Source organism: Cervus elaphus, chromosome 15, assembly GCF_910594005.1.
Source record: "Cervus elaphus chromosome 15, mCerEla1.1, whole genome shotgun sequence".
In the NCBI taxonomy this organism is placed as follows: domain Eukaryota; kingdom Metazoa; phylum Chordata; class Mammalia; order Artiodactyla; family Cervidae; genus Cervus; species Cervus elaphus.
In genome coordinates, this window is record NC_057829.1 from 89,058,909 (window position 1) to 89,077,180 (window position 18,272).

An 18,272-nucleotide genomic window follows, 5' to 3' on the forward strand; every position below is an offset into this window, starting at 1 on the left:
CTTCCCTGCATCCTGGGAAACCCACCGGAGTATTTTGCGATCCACAGGGCACCCTGTGCCGAAGGCCACCGCGCAGACTAGCCGGGCCGCATCTCGGGCTCCCTGGATAAGCGAGTGAGCTTCCAGCATCTCCACCCTTTACGGGGGTCTGGTCCACCTCGGAGCAGATCGCGCGGGGACATCAGACGACTCCAGCGCCACGGTCCGCTTCCAGCCACGTCCTCCGCCGCCGCGCCGCCTCGATGACTCGACTCTGTGCCTCGCACGGCGGGCCTTAGCTCCTTGCGGGTGTCCCCAAGACGCCGGAAGGGAGTCTCTGGCGGGCGAGCAAGGGGGCACCGCGTTGGAAGAGAATCGCACGCTGCACCCTTGGGGCCTGAAGGAGGACGCGCGGTGGCTGCTGGAGGGTGCGGACAGCCAGGGCCGCGGGGCCCTAAAGGCCTGACGGGGCTGGCATCGCCCGGGGCCCGGGGTGCGGAAGTCCGGCGGCGCAGGAGACGCAGGGTCTGGGAATCACCGGAGCGATTCGGCCCGAGCGCATCTGGACCTGGGCGGGGCGGAAAGCTGACCCCGGGGCGGGGATGCAGACAGCACTCCTCCAAAGCTGTCGCGGGCGGGGGCTCAGCGCGCCGACACTCACCTGGGGCTCGGGCCCCCGACGGCATTTAAAGGGCGGAGGGCGAGGTCCGGCCGCCACACCGGGAGCTGCTGCGGGGGGCCGCACTGGCCGGCGCGCCCGTGAGCTTGGGCGCCGAGCCATCGCCCCGGCCCGGGAGCGGCAGGACATGGCTGAATACGGCGACGGCTCGGGGCCCTCTGCGGCCCCGCACGGCCAGGCCCGGGCGGCCGCGCGCCCCTCCGGCTTCGCGTGCGGAGATCTGGGCGCAGCGGGCGCCGGCCCGCGCCTGTGGCTGAACGCGCCCGCTCTCAGCTCCGCGCCCTACGCGCCGGGCCCCGTGCCCGCGGCCCCCTACGGGGCCCCCGGCCCTCTCCTCGCGGCCCCCGGCGGCCTGGCAGGCGCCGACCTGGCGTGGCTGAGCCTGCCGGGCCAGCAGGAGCTGCTGAGGCTGGTGCGGCCGCCCTACTCGTACTCGGCGCTCATCGCCATGGCCATCCAGAGCGCGCCGCGGCGCAAGCTGACGCTCAGCCAGATCTACCAGTACGTGGCCGGCAACTTCCCCTTCTACAAGCGCAGCAAGGCGGGCTGGCAGAACTCCATCCGCCACAACCTGTCCCTCAACGACTGCTTCAAGAAGGTGCCCCGCGACGAGGACGACCCAGGTAACAGAGGCGCGCCCCCTCGCGAGTCCAGGACTCCGGGCTGCGGGCACTCGAGGGACCCGGCGGCCCGGGACCGTCTAGGCTTCCCAGCTGGGGGAGCCGAGGCGGGAGGAGGGTGGGGAGGAGACACCGATTGGGGCGCCCACCGGCTGCAGGAAACCGGCCGACCCCCGCAGCCCTGAATTCATGTCCAGGACAAGTGAGTCTCTAATTCTTGGCCCGCTCTCGAGAAGGAAGAAGCCCGGGAGCTAGCCTGCCAGGGCGACCTTGGGAATTGGTTCTCTCGGGGGCGCGTGTCCTCTGCTTAAAGTGGGGAAGACGGCGGCTCCCCGCCTCCGCCGAAGGTTAAGACAAAGGTGATGCCGCTTTGGGAGGCTGCAGAGAGACCAGGCGAAGTATCCTTCGCCCCACTGGCGAAGCGATGGCCGGAGGAGGGCGGGTTCCGTTCTTCACTTCGCAGGCCTTCTCTCTGGCCTTGCCCGCGGCGAGGCTCTGTATTTCCCCGGCGTCGTCCTTCCCTGTGGACGCCCGGCCCGGTACACAGCGTCCCCTCAAGGTTTGGGGTGGGGGTGAGGGTTCATGGAGGGGCCAGTGGGAATCCCTCAGAAGTTGACCTCCATTTCTCACCTTCTCACCCATCACCTCGGCCAGACCCCGTTTTTTCTGAGCCGGGCCCTTTCTTCTTCCGCAGGTAAAGGCAATTACTGGACCCTGGATCCAAACTGCGAGAAGATGTTTGACAACGGGAACTTCCGAAGGAAGAGGAAGCGGAGGGGGGAGGCGAGCGCGGTCGCACCGTCGGGTCCCCAGAGCCTGGCTGGAGCCAAGACGCCGGAGCTGGAGCCCCTGGGCGCCGCCTCCCCTGACCTGCGGGCCTCGGCGTCCCCGCCCGCGCCCGAGGCCGCGGCCTGCTTCTCCAGTTTGGCCTCGGCCGTGGGTGCCCTGGCTGGCGGCTTCAGTCCCTTTCCCGGGGGCCTGGCGGGAGACTTTTCCTTCGGGAGACCCACGACGATCGCCACTCACAGCCCCCAGGTCCCCGGCCCGGCGCCCGGCTTCGCCGCTGGCCAGCAGACGCCAGCCACCGGCTTCCGCGTCGGTCACTTCATCTACAGCCGGGAGGGGACCGAAGTTTGATGGGAAGCCTGGGACTGTCCCGAGTGTCCACAGGCGCTGAGCTCAAGGCACCGCGAGCTCCCCCCGCAGGGGTCAAGGCAGGGCTGGGGGTGCAGGGCCCAGGGTCCCGCTGCAGGGAACCCAGCCCGCCGTGCACTCCTCACCCAGCGACCATCCAGGTGGGGCGAGTGGGCGCCTTCCCTGTCCTTCCAGTTGGCCTGGCCCTGGAACCCACGCTCCCAGAAGGTTCCATCTGAAAGGGGCGACAGGCTGGTGCTCGCCCCAGATTTTCCGAGGGGAGCCTGACCCAATCCCAAAGATACTTTGGTGTCTTAGATAGGTGCTACTGTGGACCCCCGGACCGCTCTGGGTGGGATTTTTTCCCACCTTTCCAGCCTGGCCCACCCGGCGCCCAGGCCCTTTCCTTGGTGCTCCAGGGAAGCCCGAGTGGTTCAGGAGCACCCCGGGGGACAGGGTGGGCCCCCTCACCCTTAGAGGCCTGTGTGGTCAGCAAGCGAGGGGTGTCTGGAGCTGAAGGGAGTAAGAGGGACTTCCTGATGGCTGAAGCTGCGCTGGGGGAGGAGAGCAGCCGGCGGTCCTGCGAACACCGCCTCCTTCCCTAACACTCAGCGCCCACCTCCCTCCCCGGTCTGAGGACCAGGTCATCAGATCCTCGAGGGGGGTGCCAGCGGGGCCAATGCCTAGCGCCCTGGAGTCTCAGGCTAGGTTTAGGCTTGCCCCCTCCCCGCCTCCCCATCCCCGCCTCCCCAGCCACGTTCACACCCTGAGAAGTCACTCCTGTTTTCCTCTCTGCGCCCACCCCTCACCCCGCAGTTTGGGCCCCAGCTCCCCCATCCCTGAGCCTTCGGTGCAAGTGTAAGCCGCTCCCCCCATTTGTATTTGCTCAGACGGTCATCTCTGGAGCCAGCAGCCTTTGGGAGGAGACATGTTGGCCTCGGTAGCTCCCCGAGATTCTGTCGCCCGGGTCGGGGTCGAGGGGCGGGGGGGAAGTGGCGCATTTGGTTTGTCCTGGAGCAGAGGGCTCTTGGCGGGGCACACCCACCCTCTGTGCTCTGGGGGCGCAGGAGAGGTGTCTTCCCGAGGAGGCCGAGCAGGAGAGGACCCCGTGAACTTGGGGGAGGGCAGAGGATTTGGCGAGACCGAGCGGAGCCGCTGCCTCCAGGGAGCTGCAACAGTTTTCCCCGGTGAACGCCAAAACTGACCGCGCAGCCCAGCGCAGCCGCTGCCGCTGGAAGGGAGGCCCGCGGTTTGTCGATTTCTTAAGGCTGAGCCAGCTGTGATCTTGATGTGTGTGTGTGTGTGTGTGTGTGTGTGTGTGTAAGGCGGGGGTTGGGGGAGAGGAAGGGAAGGCCTTGGGTGTGAATAGAATAAGCCAGGTGTTGGGGTGAGTTTGGAGCCCCGGGCGGTGTTCCTTTGAGCCTCTCTGGAAGCTCAGTGGCTTGCTTCGCATCTCCTCTCTGCCGCCAGGCTGGGGAGGGCGAGCTGGGTCCTAGCTCTGTTGTCTTACTTTGTTGCCAAACTGACAATCAACCCTAAGCGCTCCCCCCAAGGTAATACAATTTAAGAAAACCAGCAAAGAAAAAGAAAACCCTCGCATTACAAAAGGAAAGAATTTTCTTTCTCTCAGGCCTATTTAATTAACAAAAATGCTAAAAATAAACACCAACAGACTGTAACTTGAATGTACCTGCTGTTCTGTACATTTGAAGGATTCACCACGGTTTTCAGCATTTTCAGTCTAGATTCTGTATTTGCAGGAAACTTGGAGTAAAGGAATTTTTAAAAATAAGCTTGACAACACTGGGAAAGTACAATGCACACGTTTACAATTAATGGGGCTTTCAGAAAATTGGCTGATAATGTATATATAAACATCACACATGAAAGCCGCATGGCTGTTAGAAACTGGTATGAAGCTGCCATTTTTGTTCTTCCAACAATGGTATTTTGGTTAAAGTGGAGGGAAAAGGGCTTCACAAAGATCTTTCAACTTTTAGTTTGTTTGACTAAAGGTCAATTTTTGATATTGAAAAATGGTTCTTCCATTCCTGCTTTATACCATTAATTGGTAATGGTATAACCATATAGATGACTCTTCCTGAGAAGTACATAGTTTAATTCTAGCAGTGCAAGATATTTGGGAATCAGAAACCATCTCATTTCTGTGACAGTTTATTTGTCTGGATGTATTTTCACAATGAAGGGGGTCAGCGTGGGGGGAGGGGTGCCGGGAGACAAAAATGCAGTTCCTGGGCCCTGGGGCAGTCAACTTTGGAACCATTTCACATGATCCCAAAGACAGATTTTCTCAGAAGGAAATTGCTGAAATCACAATAAGTAAGAAAAGCAAAGCAGCTTGTCACCAGTTTATAACTAAGTATCTTCTTTGGGCCAGGTCTGGTGAATTTAACCTTAGTTCCCAAGCAAACTGCATGTGGACAGCTGAAGAACCAGCTGCTGTTGGGCAGATAGAGGGACTGTGCCAGGAGAATCCTCTCCCTGGGCCTGGGAGCCCCGTGGTGGTACCCAAACCCCATCTATGCCTGTTTGTCTCTTTGGTCTTTGAAGTAGCAAAATACTGTGCTTTTGCATATCACAGGTAGGAGCTGTAAGCTATGGCTTTTCTCTTGAGGAAATTTTCAAGTTGCTTTAAAACTAGCTGCAAACCTTTACAAAAAGAGTGCCTTGGTATGATGGTATTGGCACATGACAAGCGTCATTGAGACACTCAGTTCTTCATCTGAATCAGCATTTCTGTGGCACTGAATAGTTTCAAATAAAGAAATGGCATGTTTCCAACTTCAGAGGGGCGAGATACTGGGTTGTTAGGAATTCTTTTCATTTTGCCAAACTGTAGTGGAAATCTTCAGGTGGTTTAAAACCAAACAGCATAGTAATAAAGTAAATTGTGATATTACCTCCTATAGAAATTATCAATGGGGTGGCAAGAAGTCCTCAGGCAGAAAAGAACCATTTGTGATGAAGACTCAAATATGTGTTAAAAGTATTTTTTAAAACTTAGTAATTAGAATTTTCAGAAGTGGGCACTGGATTTCAAGATAGGGATTCCCATATGGATTAAATATTGAGTGTGTCCATCTACGATGAAAACAATTTTGCACTTTAGTGATGCTGCCTTGCCATATTCATCTTCAAATTCTAATCTTTAATTTCCTAAGTACATCCAGTGTAATCAAGTGACTTTGCTTTATTCAATGAAATAACCTTATAGTAATTACTGTAACTCTTCACTGAAACAAGAGTCTGAAGTTCCTTGTGATTCTGTCGATAGAAAAGCTGAGTCAAAGGATTAAGTGAAGATTTTTTGATGACGGCCATTCTGACTGGTGTGAGAATGTAAACTTATACAGCTATTATGGAGAACAATATGGAGATTCCTTTAAAAAAGCTAGGAATAAATCTCCCACATGACCCAGCAACCCCACTACTGGTCATATACCCTGCTGCCGCTAAGTTACTTCAGTCATGTCCGAGCCCATGCGACCCCATAGACGGCAGCCCACCAGGCTCCTCCGTCCCTGGGATTCTCCAGGCGAGAACACTGGCGTGGGTTGCCGTTTCCTTCTCCCATATACCCTGAGAAAACCATAATTGAAAAAGACACGTGCACCCACAATGTTCATTGCAACACTATTTACAATGGCCAGAATATGGAGGCAACCCAGATGTCCACAGACAGATGAGTGCATAAAGAAGATGCAGTCCATGTATGCAATGGAATATCACTCAGCCACAAGAAGATTGGATTTGAGTCAGTTCTAGTGAGGTGTATGAACCCAGAGCCTGTTATACAAAGTAAAAGAAAAGTTAAAGTGTTAGTCACTCAGTCGTGTCTGACTCTTTGCAACTCCATGGACTGTAGCCCGCCAGGCTCCTCTTCCATGGGATTCTCCAGGCAAGAAAACTGTAGTGCTTTGCCATTCCCTTCTGCAGGGGATCTTCCTGACCATGGGATCAAACCCAGGTCTCCCACACTGCAGGCAGATTCTTTACCGCTGAAGCTACCCAGAAAGCCCTATACTGAGTGAAGTCAGAAAGAGAAAAACACATATAGTGTATTAATGCATATATATGGAATCAAGAAAAATGGTAGTGATGCACCTATTTGCAGGAAAGGAACAGAGAGGCAGATGCAGAGAGTGGACTTGTGGGCACCGTAGGGGAAGGAGAGGATGAGATGAATGGAGAAAGTAGCATCAACATTGATACACTATCATGGGTAAAGCGGGCAGCTGGTGAGAAGTTGCTCTATAACACAGGGAGCCCAGTCTGGTGCTCTGTGATGACGGAGAGGCATGGGATGAGGGCAAGGGAGGCAGGCTCAAGACAGAGGGGATACGATTCATGTTGTTGTATGGCAGAAACCAACACAATATTGCAAAAATTAAAAAATGAACAAAGTGGGGAAAAAGGTTAAATGATCTCTAGAAACTTATCTAATGAGAACTAAAAAGTTCTCTTGATAGATGCAACCTTATTATGGTTCATACTCAGAAATACACTTTCATATGTACATAGCTGAGCCTGCCCACATGTGCACGTGCACACACACACACACACACACACACACATGCACACGCACACACACCACACATCATAGAGCCAGGCCTTGGCCAGGATCCTCAAGAAAAAAGCCTTGACAGCATCAACCCATGATACTCAAAGGCACAGTATTTTCAAACAGGACTGTGAGAATATCTCATTTGCACTCAGGGTTTGATTTCAGGTGGAGAGGAACACATGCAATGATCACAGAATGCATCAGGGGCCTGGCCACACATCCTAGTAAAATCTGATGTGTTCAGTAAATCTTCTGAGTGTCTGCTATGCGTCTGGCTTTGCATTCAGCCCTGCAGTGAATACCCTTCCCAAGGCCTCCTTCCAGTGGGAGAGGGAGAGATCAGGGAGCAGTTACAGGCTGGACTGCAGCTATTTGGCTCCAAAACAACGACTTTATGATCGAGTCCATAAGCCATCTCATTTGTAAATACCGAATTACCACATTGCTGTGTTTCCTATACCCTGAAAGCTTGGAAGTGCTTGCTTGCCTTCTCGGGTTCATAACTTAGTTGTGACTTAGGCTAGGAGTTGAGCACTGCCCTGGGCTGGAGCCAGTGTGGTCTGCTCCCTTCTCCACAGGGTTATTCAGAAACTTTAACATAAATCCTGTACTCTTAGAAGAAGATCTGTCAGCTGAGGGTCACAGGGGACGGCCACTCATGTGACTGGAGCTGGTTATTCCCCAAGGCCCCTGGGTATGGATTCTTTTGGTGCATCCCTACATCCTTTCGTTGAAGCTTGGACAACTCTCTCTCTTTTAATCTAATGTAAAATTTGCTAAAGAACTTTCCTCAAGGCTAATTTCCTGGCACCTGCCATAAGCTGACTGCTCTCTCTGGTAAGCTCATCAGGGACTGAACACGAAGAATGTGAATGATCTCAATCAGTTTGCGGAGGGTAAATGAATAGAATATTAAATTAGATTTTCATTATATCTGTTCTTTAATATGGAGCTAATTGAATTGATGAGTCTTGGAGGCTTTCTCTGCTCCCAAGAATCACCTGCGTATCCATCCAACGCTGAACATCAAGGTGACAAGGACTCTGTTACCTGCTTATTGGACATCATCTCATTAAGCCCTCACGACTTCACAGGGAGGCAAGTATTATTATCCCCATTTCATTGATGCAGAAACTGAGGCTCAGGAAGATTAAGTGGTTGTTTTCCAGGGACCACACAGCTACACTGAGTTGTGATAGCAAGAATCTATCTATCACCTGCCTCACTCCCTCCCCCTCATTCTGTCCTTCAGGTCTGAGAGATATCTCTCTTTTCAGGATCCTTCCCTGGCATCGAAGTTAAGTGTCTCTCTGCTCTTCACCTGCGGCCCCTGGATGGACTGTTATCACACCTCCAGAAGACCCTGTTCTTCCCTAGGTCCTCTCCTGGGTCGATGTGGGCAGGAGTCACGTGCTCTATTTAATCAAACACCTGTGGGGTAGAGTTGAATGAGTGAATAAGTATGTGAGTCAGCAGAGTTGGACCCTAAGCTTTTCATACACACTCCCTCCTTCGTGGGCCCTCCACTGTCCTATAACAGGCCTGATTGCTCCTTACAGAGAGCCAGACCCTGGATCCTGCAGATACAACACAGGAGGAGACACAGCCCTGGAGACAACTGTTGTGCAGAGCCTGGGCACCAAGGGGTAAGGAGCTGCAGGTAGGAAGAGTCAGAGATGTGAAGGGAGATGCCGAGGCCAGTGAGGGCTGATTGATTTCTCCCTTTGAACATGAGCGCAATCGTAATAATACAAACAATGTCCCAGAGAATCCAGGCTGACACCTCCAAGATGCCAAGGCCTTTTCCAGGCTACCTTTTCCTATTACCTCTGCTCTCCCCAGACCTTAATCCCATTATCAGAATAAGGCTCGGATTCCAAGAAGGCAGGAAGAATTTAAAGACACAAGTGGGTTCATGCTCTGTGTTCCTCACACAGGGCCTGGGCTTAATGAGACTTAAAGATGGAGAGAGGCAAAGAGTGTGTGTTCAGTTCAGTTCAGTCGTGTCTGACTCTTTGCGACCTCATGGACTGCAGCACACCAGACCTCCCTGTCCATCACCAACTCCTGGAGTTTACTCAGACTCATATCCACTGAGTCAGTGATGCCATCCAACCAAATCATCCTCTGTCATCTGCTTCTCCTCCTGCCTTCAATCTTTCCCAGCATCAGGGTCTTTTCCAATGAGTCAGTTCTTCACATCAGGTGCCCAAAGTATTGGAATTTCAGCTTCAGTATCAGTCCTTCCAATGAATATTCAGGACTGATCTCCTTTAGGATGGACTGGTTGGATCTCCTTGCAGTCCAAGGGACTCACAAGAGTCTTCTCCAACACCACAGTTTAAAAGCATCAGTTCTTCGGTGCTAAGCTTTCTTTATAGCCCAACTCTCACATTCACACATGATTATTAGAAAAACCATAGCTTTGACCAGACAGACCTTTGTTGGCAAAGTAATGTCTCTGCTTTATAATGTGCTGTCTAGGTTGGTCATAACTTTTCTTCCAAGGAGCAAGCATCTTTTAATTTCATGGCTGCAGTCACCATCTGCAGTGATTTTGGAGCCCCCAAAAATGAAGTTTGTCACTGTTTCCACTATTTCCCCATCTATGCGCCATGAAGTGATGGGACCAGATGCCATGATCTTAGGTTTCTGAATGTTGAGCTTTAAGCCAACTTTTTCACTCTCCTCTTTCACTTTCATCAAGAGGCTCTTTAGTTCTTCTTCACTTTCTGCCATAAGGGTGGTGTCATCTGCATATCTGAGGTTATATCAATAATTATATCAATAACATCAATCAATTTCTCCCGGCAATCTTGATTCCAGCTTGTGCTTCATCCATCCCAGCGTTTCTCATGATGTACTCTGCATATAAGTTAAAGTAGCAGGGTGACAATATACAGCCTTGACGTACTCCTTTCCCTATTTGGAACCAGTCTGTTGTTCCATGTCCAGTTCTAACTGTTGCATACTGACCTACACACAGATTTCTCAAGAGGCAGATTAGGTGATCTGTTATTCCCATCTCTTTCAGAATTTTCCACAGTTTGTTGTGATCCACACAGACAAAGGCTTTGGCATAGTCAATGAAGCAGAAATAGATGTTTTTCTGGAACTCTCTTGCTTTTTCGATGATCCAGTGGATGTTGGCAATTTGATCTCTGGTTCCTCTGCCTTTTCTAAATCCAGCTGGAGCATCTGGAAGTTCACGGTTCACATACTTGGAGAATTTTGAACATTACTTTGCTAGCGTGTGAGAGGAGTGCAATTGTGTGGTAGTTTGAACATTCTTTGGCATTGCCTTTCTTTGGGATTGGAATGAAAACTGACCTTTTCCAGTCCTGTGGCCACTGCTGAGCTTTCCAAATTTGCTGGCATATTGAGTACAGCACTTTCACAGCATCATCTTTACAGATTTGAAATAGCTCAGCTGGAATTCCATCACCTCCACTAGCTTTGTTTGTAGTAATGCTTCGTAAAGCCCACTTGACTTCGCATTCCAGGATGTCTGGCTCTAGGTGAGTGATCACACCCCTGTGATTATCTGGATCATGAAGATCTTTTTTGTTCTGTGTATTCTTGCCATCTCTTCTTAATATCTTCTGCTTCTGTTAGGTCCATACCATATCTGAGTGTGTGTATGACTCATAATTTCGACTGCATCTTCTAGAAGTGTTCAGGTGTCTGCCTGGCTCCCAGGGCCCGATCAGTCCCAGCAATTCATCACCTGCAGGCAGCCCTCACCTCTGCACGCATGGGTGGTTTGCCTCTGCCTAAGGCGAACATTAACTTCTCCACCTGAGCCAAAGGACACCCTTTGACTGGACCGCGCTCTGCTGAGCTGGGAACTCGTCAGTCCTTGCAGCCTAAGGGCAGGTCGGTTTAAGGGAGCTAGACTTCTCAAGGCAACAGAATTAATACTTTAATGAGTGGTTTCTGTTTCAGGATTCTTGAAAAGCTGGAGCTTAATTCTTTCTGCTCTTTTTGGAATCCTGAGTGCAACAGAATGGCCTTCCTGTTTTACTTACTTTCTTTTGTTTGACTTACTGCTTTTAAATTTTTGTCAAGAAGAATAAATCACATTGTATATTTTTCATCATGCATTTTAATTGGGTGAAATTAAAGACAGTTTGGCACGTTACTTAAACAATGCAATGTAAGAAAGAAATTATAAGGGAAGGAAAGAAGAAAACTTTTAAAGAATCATTTGTAATGTTATTCTTAAGAAATACATTGTCCTTAACCTTTTTTTTCATTCGATTGCTTTAATTTTTTCTACAGTGTCCTGGCTAGGATATACAATATGTGAACGATATGTAAGAAATGTAAGACGTATAAGAATCTATAGTAATAATATTTCTTCATTAGCAAGAATTTTTTGTCATTCCTGGCAGGAATGTTTCTTCATTTTCAGGGCTTGAATGTGTCAGTCTGTTAGTACACATATCATATTTATGCATTCATTGCAGGCACAAAATTAAAATGAGATTTATAACAGGAAAAAGTCACACATTTTCCAGTATCTAGTAAGATGGATGTTTTTGAATTCCTCTGACCTCTTAGGAGGGACCCTCCTCTGGCTCAGATTTCACCTGAGCTCTTTCACACAGCAACCCCATGGCTCCCTTTGGGCATCTACACTTTAAAAAAGAAAAGACTTTTAGCATAACTGGGTGTAGAATGACAAGAGCTGGTGCTGAGACGCCTGCCCTGTGCACCATCCACTGGAAAGGGTTCTGATAAATCCAGACCGGGTGCTGGGGATGTTGTTAAGTCAAGATGTTCAGTTTAGAGGCTTCATTCATACATGCTGCAAAATAGGTGACAGCTTCGAGAGAAAGCAAAACTGCAGAGCTGGGGTTTTGCATGTAGGAACGCAGACCCCTGCCATGGAAACGAAATCCTCTAAGATGCACCAGGCAGGCCTGGGTCATGAGGGATGGTGCGCTGGGACTGAGTGCCCACAGCCAGCAAGGGCCTTAAAGACATGACTTCTACTAAACGCCAATGGACAAGGAAGATGGTACTAACTCAGCTTTACAGATGCGAAAGCGAGGCTTAGAGAAGTCAAGTGAATCACCCAAGGGAGGCAGAGTGCTCCAGACCAAGATTTAAAGCTAAACTACCTGGACTACCAAACTCCCTGGTTTTCCCACCATCCACACTGCCTTTCTTGTAACAAAGAGCAGGGGATGGAGCGGCAGAGAAAAGCCACCTTCTCTGTCCTCAAATTCAGTTTCAGAGATGTTGATCCATTGAGTCCCATTTCCAAGAAAGCTCAGACGCAAGAAGGACACATCACTGTCTTTGGACTTCATTGTATAAAAGGGCATAATTCTCTAGGTATGATTAAAAAACTAGAAACACGACTGTTCTTTATTATAAAATAGAATTTAGTAGCATAATTTTAAAATTAAGGGATGTCATTGAATGAGTAGAAATACGATCTATAAGTTTCAAATGGGAAAGAAAGAGCAGAAAATTATAGCCAGGAATTCCAAATGATTGTATCTGGCCTACCACCTGTTTCTGTATGACCCATGAACTAAGAGTTCTTTTACATTGTTTAATGACTTAAAAAGAACATAAGAGAAAAATATTTCATGACATGTGAAAGTGACATGAAATTAAATTTTTTGGCACCAATAAATACAGATTTACTGAACACACCCTGCCCATTCGGTTATGCGCCGTCTACGGCTGCACTGGTGATGCTTCAGAGACCAGAACTGCTCCTGAGACCCCGGTGGCTCTCCTGGCCACACCCTGCAGATCGCAGCGGCAGATACAGAATCAATAGCTGTAGCCTGCATCTTAAGGATCATGTATGTTGATGTTCCAAGACTTTTTTTTTTTACTACCAGTTAAAGTGAAATTCGCTCAGTCATGTCTGACTCTTTGCAACCCATGGACTATACAATCCATGGAATTCTCCAGGCCAGAACAGTGGAATGGGAAGCTGTTCCCCTCTCCAGGGCATCTTCCCAACCCAGGGATCAAACCCAGTCTCCCACATTGCAGGTGGATTCTCTACCAGCTGAGCAGCCAGGGAAGCCTAAGAATACTGGAGTAGGTAGCCTATCCCTTCTCCGGGGGATCTTCCAAAGCCCAGGACTAGAACAAGGGTCTCCTGCATTGCATGCAGATTCTTTACCAACGGAGCTCTCAGGGGAGCCCAATACTGGTGCATACCCATTATATCAAAACAGCTGCAAGTGTACTCAGTCAGGTCCGACTCTTGGGACTCCATGGACTACAACCCTTAGGCTCCTCAGACCATGAGATTTCCCGGGCGAGAATACTGGAATGGCTTGCCATTTCCTACTCCAGGGCATCTTCCCAAGCAAGGAATCGAACCCGTGTCTCCTATTGCCCCTGCACTGCAGGTGGATTCTTTATCCTCGAGCCATCAGGGAAGCCCATATCAAGAAAGGAAAAGAAGTAAAAAGTGGACTTCATGGGTTGCAATTTTAAGACACAAGAGAGGGTGGATTATGTTGCTATGGCCAGGGACCATGTTTATCAGGCAATGACTCCAGACATGTGTGGAAGGACGCACTCTACATCAGCATTGCCAGACTAAGCATTTCCTCATTCAGGGTGATGGTCAGAAAAATTAGAAAATGTATCCCATCTCACCACAGCAGAATTTCCTCACAAAAATTCAAAAAATGAAAATGAAGCTGCGACTGAAGCAAGTTTCTGGGCAAGAAAAGCTGCTTTTACTCATGATGAGTTCATTAAATCAGGTTTGAGAGCAGCGACTGCAGAAATGTGCCCAGGAAATGTCCAGAAAAAAATCAACTTATTTAAGACTGTTAGCTTTCATCCTCAGTTTTGTTCTATTGTAATTAGGTACTAGAAGTCGAATGACATCAACAAAATTTTGTGGAAATCTCTTTTCTCTCTTGCTGTGTAAGTATCACAAAATATCCTTGATTTTGCCCCTTGGTCCACTAAGCTTAAAATGTCTACCATCTGCCTTTTGCAGAAAAAATTTGCCAACATTTTTCAGAGGATGACAGAGTCTTTCCTTGGCCAGTCTACTGACGAGCCAATCAAAGACATTCTTCATTTCTTTAATTTCCAGCATTTCCTTTGAATTTTTTCTTAGGTTCCATCTCTTTGCTTCCATAACCCATGTGTTTTTGTATGTTGTCTATATTTTTCATTAAATTATTTCACATAATGATATTAATTATAATTATTTTAAACCACCTATCTGATAATTCCAACGTCTATGTCATATTGGAGACTTGTTCTGATGTTGCTTTGTCTCCAGGGACTGTACTTTTTCTTGCCTTTTAGCAGGCCTGGTCGATTTTTGCCAAAAGCCGAACGTGATAGATTGGATAAATTGGCCTTCATGGTGAGGTTGTATGGTTAAATATGGCTAGAGGCTGGGCTGCATGTGATATTTGCTGGAGGTGCCTGAAGCTTCAGATTTCTCTGCTTTTGTCTCCCCTGTTGCCCTCGGGTTTTTAGAAGTCCTCTTCCTCAGAAACCTGCATCTTGCAGTTGTTTAGGCTCTAATCCGTTATCTGTTACTTTGTGTTTCCGTCTTAGTCTCTGAGTGTGTCTGTGTCCTTGCGCTGTGAACTTCACAGACGAGGCGTACTAACCCACCCCACTTTTCTTAGGCACGAATACCAGAGGGCGCTAGAGGCAGGGAGATGCTTTTCCACCATGGGCCCCCTGGTGGTTCACGGGGTAAAGAATCTGCCTGCAATGCAGAGTCTGATGCCTGGGTCACAAAGGTCCCCTGGAGAAGGGAAATGGCCACCCCTCCAGTGTTCTTGCCTGGAGAATTTCATGGACAGAGAAGCCTGGTGGGCTACGGTCCATGAGTCGGACACAACTGAGGGACTAACAAACACACACAATGGAGGCAAGGCTCCGGTGAAGCTCATCCCTCCTGGGAAGTAGGCGCTCATCAGGGAGGACGCTGGGTGTGTTTCTCAGCAGTTGTCCTTTTCCTTTTGACTTTCAAGGGGCTGTCTTGGCTCCTTGTCATGATAACGTGGAGGGGTTCCTGGAAAGTCTAGAGAAGCCCTGTGACTATGACCTCCTGAAGGCTTTTCACTCATTCTCATCTGCATTCAGCCTTGAGCACTTTGTCGAATCCCCTGTTATGGGTGTCTAACAGTTCATTGCTCCAGGGGCTTCTACTCCAGGTAAGCAGACCTTGGCTGGGACGCTAGGTTTGCCTTTCTCTCTAAATCCTGGGGTGGCGGTTTGCTCCGTGACCTCAGCTCTCTGTGGGCTCGAAGAAAGGTCATTGGTCTTCAGTGGGTTCAACTGTTTCTTGTGGTGAGAAGGGGAGGGACAATTTATAAGCTCTTTACATACAGAGCTGACATTGGAAGCCCTCGTCCTATCTTTTTCAGAGTTTATCAGATGCCCATGGTGTGCCTGGCTGTGAGGTGGTGAACACAAGAAACAACAGTCCCTGGGAAAGGCTGTCCTTTTCCTTCTGACCTGCGTCTCCAGCTACTAGGAGATGTCACATCAGCCTTTCAAATTCCGCGTTGCCATCTGGACCTGGGTGCGCCCTCCATCAAGCTGACTGCTAGCCTCGTGTTCACCACGGTCCACCGACACTCTGGACCACTCCCTCCTCGTCGTCCCTCTATTTAGTCAACAAACCTAATTATTTCTTTTTTTTAACTTTAAACATTTTTTATTGGTGTATAGTTGATTTGCAATATTGTGTTAGTTTCAGATGTACAGGAAAGTGAATCAGTTATACATATATGTATCCACTCTTTTCTTTCTGCTTCTTATTTTTTGAGGCGAGCAGAAGTAACGCAACTTAGATTAGGAGTAGGCCTTCCTACTATCAGGTAGCTTTCGCTTAACAATGACCACTGTTTGCCAATTAGGACCAATTAGCTTTCACCGATGTTTGCCCATTAGGAAATTAGGAACGGGGCGGAAACCCCCAGGAAAGTCCCGTGCGCGGGAAAGTATTGACCAATGAAATTGCTTTGCAAACGTGTAACCAATCCGCTTCTCACCCTATAAATTTGTGTAACAGCTTGGGCTCGGGGCTCTCTGACCCGCACCACTGCGTTGGTTGCGGGCGGAGAGTCCTGGCTCAAGTCAGTAATAAACTTCCCTTCCTGCGAGTTGCATTGTCTTGGAGGCCTTCTCTCTTCCCGCTCGGGGATTCGGACATCGGGCATAACAATTTTCTTTCCAGCTGGATTGTATTTATTTATTTTTAACTGAAGGATAATTACTTTACAATAGTGCATTGGTTTCTACCAAACATCAGCATGAATCAGCCATGGGAACAAGCCTAATTCTTAGAGAACTCTTAACTCGCAGGCTTTCTCTCCATCCTGACCGCCCCAAGGTTGGCTTAGGTTTCTTCCATCTCTGACTAGGGTGTTCCAATGGCGTGCTGACTTCAGTGGCCTCCAGTCTTTTGACCGCCATACTTAAAATACCAGATAAAGTCCAAATTCCTTATCGTTTGGACCTGGCCACAAGGTCCTTTGCCGTCTGACTCTGCATTGCTTGGGTTCCCATCCTCCTCCCACCACTCCCACCAGGGCCAGCCCCTCTGCTGATGTCTGTGCTCTTTCATCATCTTCCACTGCATCCTGAATAATCCTCAAAGATCTTCCTTCAGCCCCCAGACGGAATGCATCAGCTCCCTGTCCGTGTCTCCCCACCCCTGCCCCCCACGCACACTTTCTGTGACACCTGACACCCTGTCTCAGTCCCTTTCAGCTGCTATCACAAAATACCACACCCAAGGTGACTTGTAGACAACGGAAATGTCTTTCTCACCGTTCTGGAAGCCTGCAGTCCAGGGTGCCAGCAGATTTGGTATCTGGGGAGGGCCTCTTTCCTGATAGATGGCTGTCTCTTCTCTCTAACCTCCCACATGGGGGTGGGCAAGGGAGCCCTGTGGGGTCTCTTCTAAGAGCACTGACCCCATTCACCGAGGTTTCTACCCTCAATGACCTAAGCCCCTCCCAAAGGCCCCACCTGTCCGACCATTGCTTTGGACGTTAGGATTTCAGCATATGAATAATGGGGGAGACACAGACATTCAGACCGCAGCACACCCTAAGGCATGATTTGTCCTATTTTTTCTCTTCCGATACAAAAAAAGTGACTTTTTTTTTTTTTTAGAACATGCATCTGCCATTTACCTCTTGCTATCTGAGAAGCTGGCTGAAAACCGCAAGCAAAAAACATTAGCTCTCACACTAAGCCCTAACGTGAAAATTGAAATTTTTCATTGAAAATGGGATTTTATTGCACAGAAACCACGTTTGCTATTATAAAATGGAAGGATCTGCACTTCCCACTGACTTCATCTTCTTCCTGGCCTGAAGGTCACCTGGCTGATTTCTAGGTCTGCCTTCTCCCACTCAACACTTATTATCACGGCCTCAGAGAAAGACCCTGAGAAAACAGTGAAACTTTGCATTAACCAATATCACAACTTGGGAAAAATAAGCAGGATCCCATGCATCTTTAAACATTTGTTTGTCTCATTTGGCATGTTTTTATTTCTTGGGGACATCATGGGACGTAATGTAGAAGACCCAACAGGAAGGAATGCTGTGTGCTCACTGAGGAAGAGAAGAGATAAACAAACTCTCCACTAATGTGTTTTAAAATCTAGGCAGACTCGCCTCATAAAACAATCGACAGCAGCTTCTGGTTAATTAAGCTGGAGTCAAGCTAGATTTTAAATGGTTGAGAAGGGGGAAATACCAGGCAGATTAGTTACTTGGGGACTGAACTGATACTATATTGGAGGGACTTGGATAAAATGATGAGCAAATCTATGTAATCATTTTCTCGGCAAACCTTGGCTGAGTGCTTCAGACGTAGAGAACAGTCTCACGGACGCGGCTGGCGGGGGAGGAGGAAGGAGAGGCTGGGATGTACGGAGCGAGTAACATGGAAACACACATGACCGTATATAGACTGGAGAGCCGATGGGAATTTGCTGGATGACTCCGGGAGCTCATGCTGGGGCTCCGTAGCGACCTAGAGGGGTGGGATGGGAGGAGGCGGGATGGGGGGAGGGGGGAGGGGGGAAGGCGGGAGAGGGGAAGGTGGGATGGGGGGAAAGCGGGAGGGGGGTTCAGGAGGGAGGGACGTGGGTAAACCTAAGGCTGATTCACGCCCATGTTTGGTGGAAACCAACACGGTGCCATAAAGCAATTATCCTTCAATTAAAAATAAATAAATTTAAGAAACTAAGACATCCTTGACTGAGTGTTTGATGTATATATGTATTTGGGAC

At 49.3% G+C, this 18,272-nt stretch overlaps 1 protein-coding gene across 1 annotated transcript; it reads left to right on the forward strand.

Annotated features, from left to right (window-relative positions):
* Positions 1-785: 785 nt before the first annotated feature.
* Positions 786-2,415, forward strand: FOXI2 (forkhead box I2). The gene is made up of 2 exons (XM_043927080.1): positions 786-1,281; positions 1,973-2,415. The coding sequence occupies exons 1-2, from the start codon at positions 786-788 to the stop codon at positions 2,413-2,415; spliced, it is 939 nt and encodes a 312-aa protein (XP_043783015.1).
* The last annotated feature ends 15,857 nt before the right edge of the window (positions 2,416-18,272 follow it).

Bases quoted from the DNA above. Each gene is read 5' to 3' on its own strand.
- FOXI2 (XM_043927080.1), top strand. From the start codon at position 786: ATGGCTGAATACGGCGACGGCTCGGGGCCCTCTGCGGCCCCGCACGGC. The intron at 1,282-1,972 runs GTAACAGAGGCG...CTTCTTCCGCAG, and splicing joins CCGCGACGAGGACGACCCAG to GTAAAGGCAATTACTGGACC.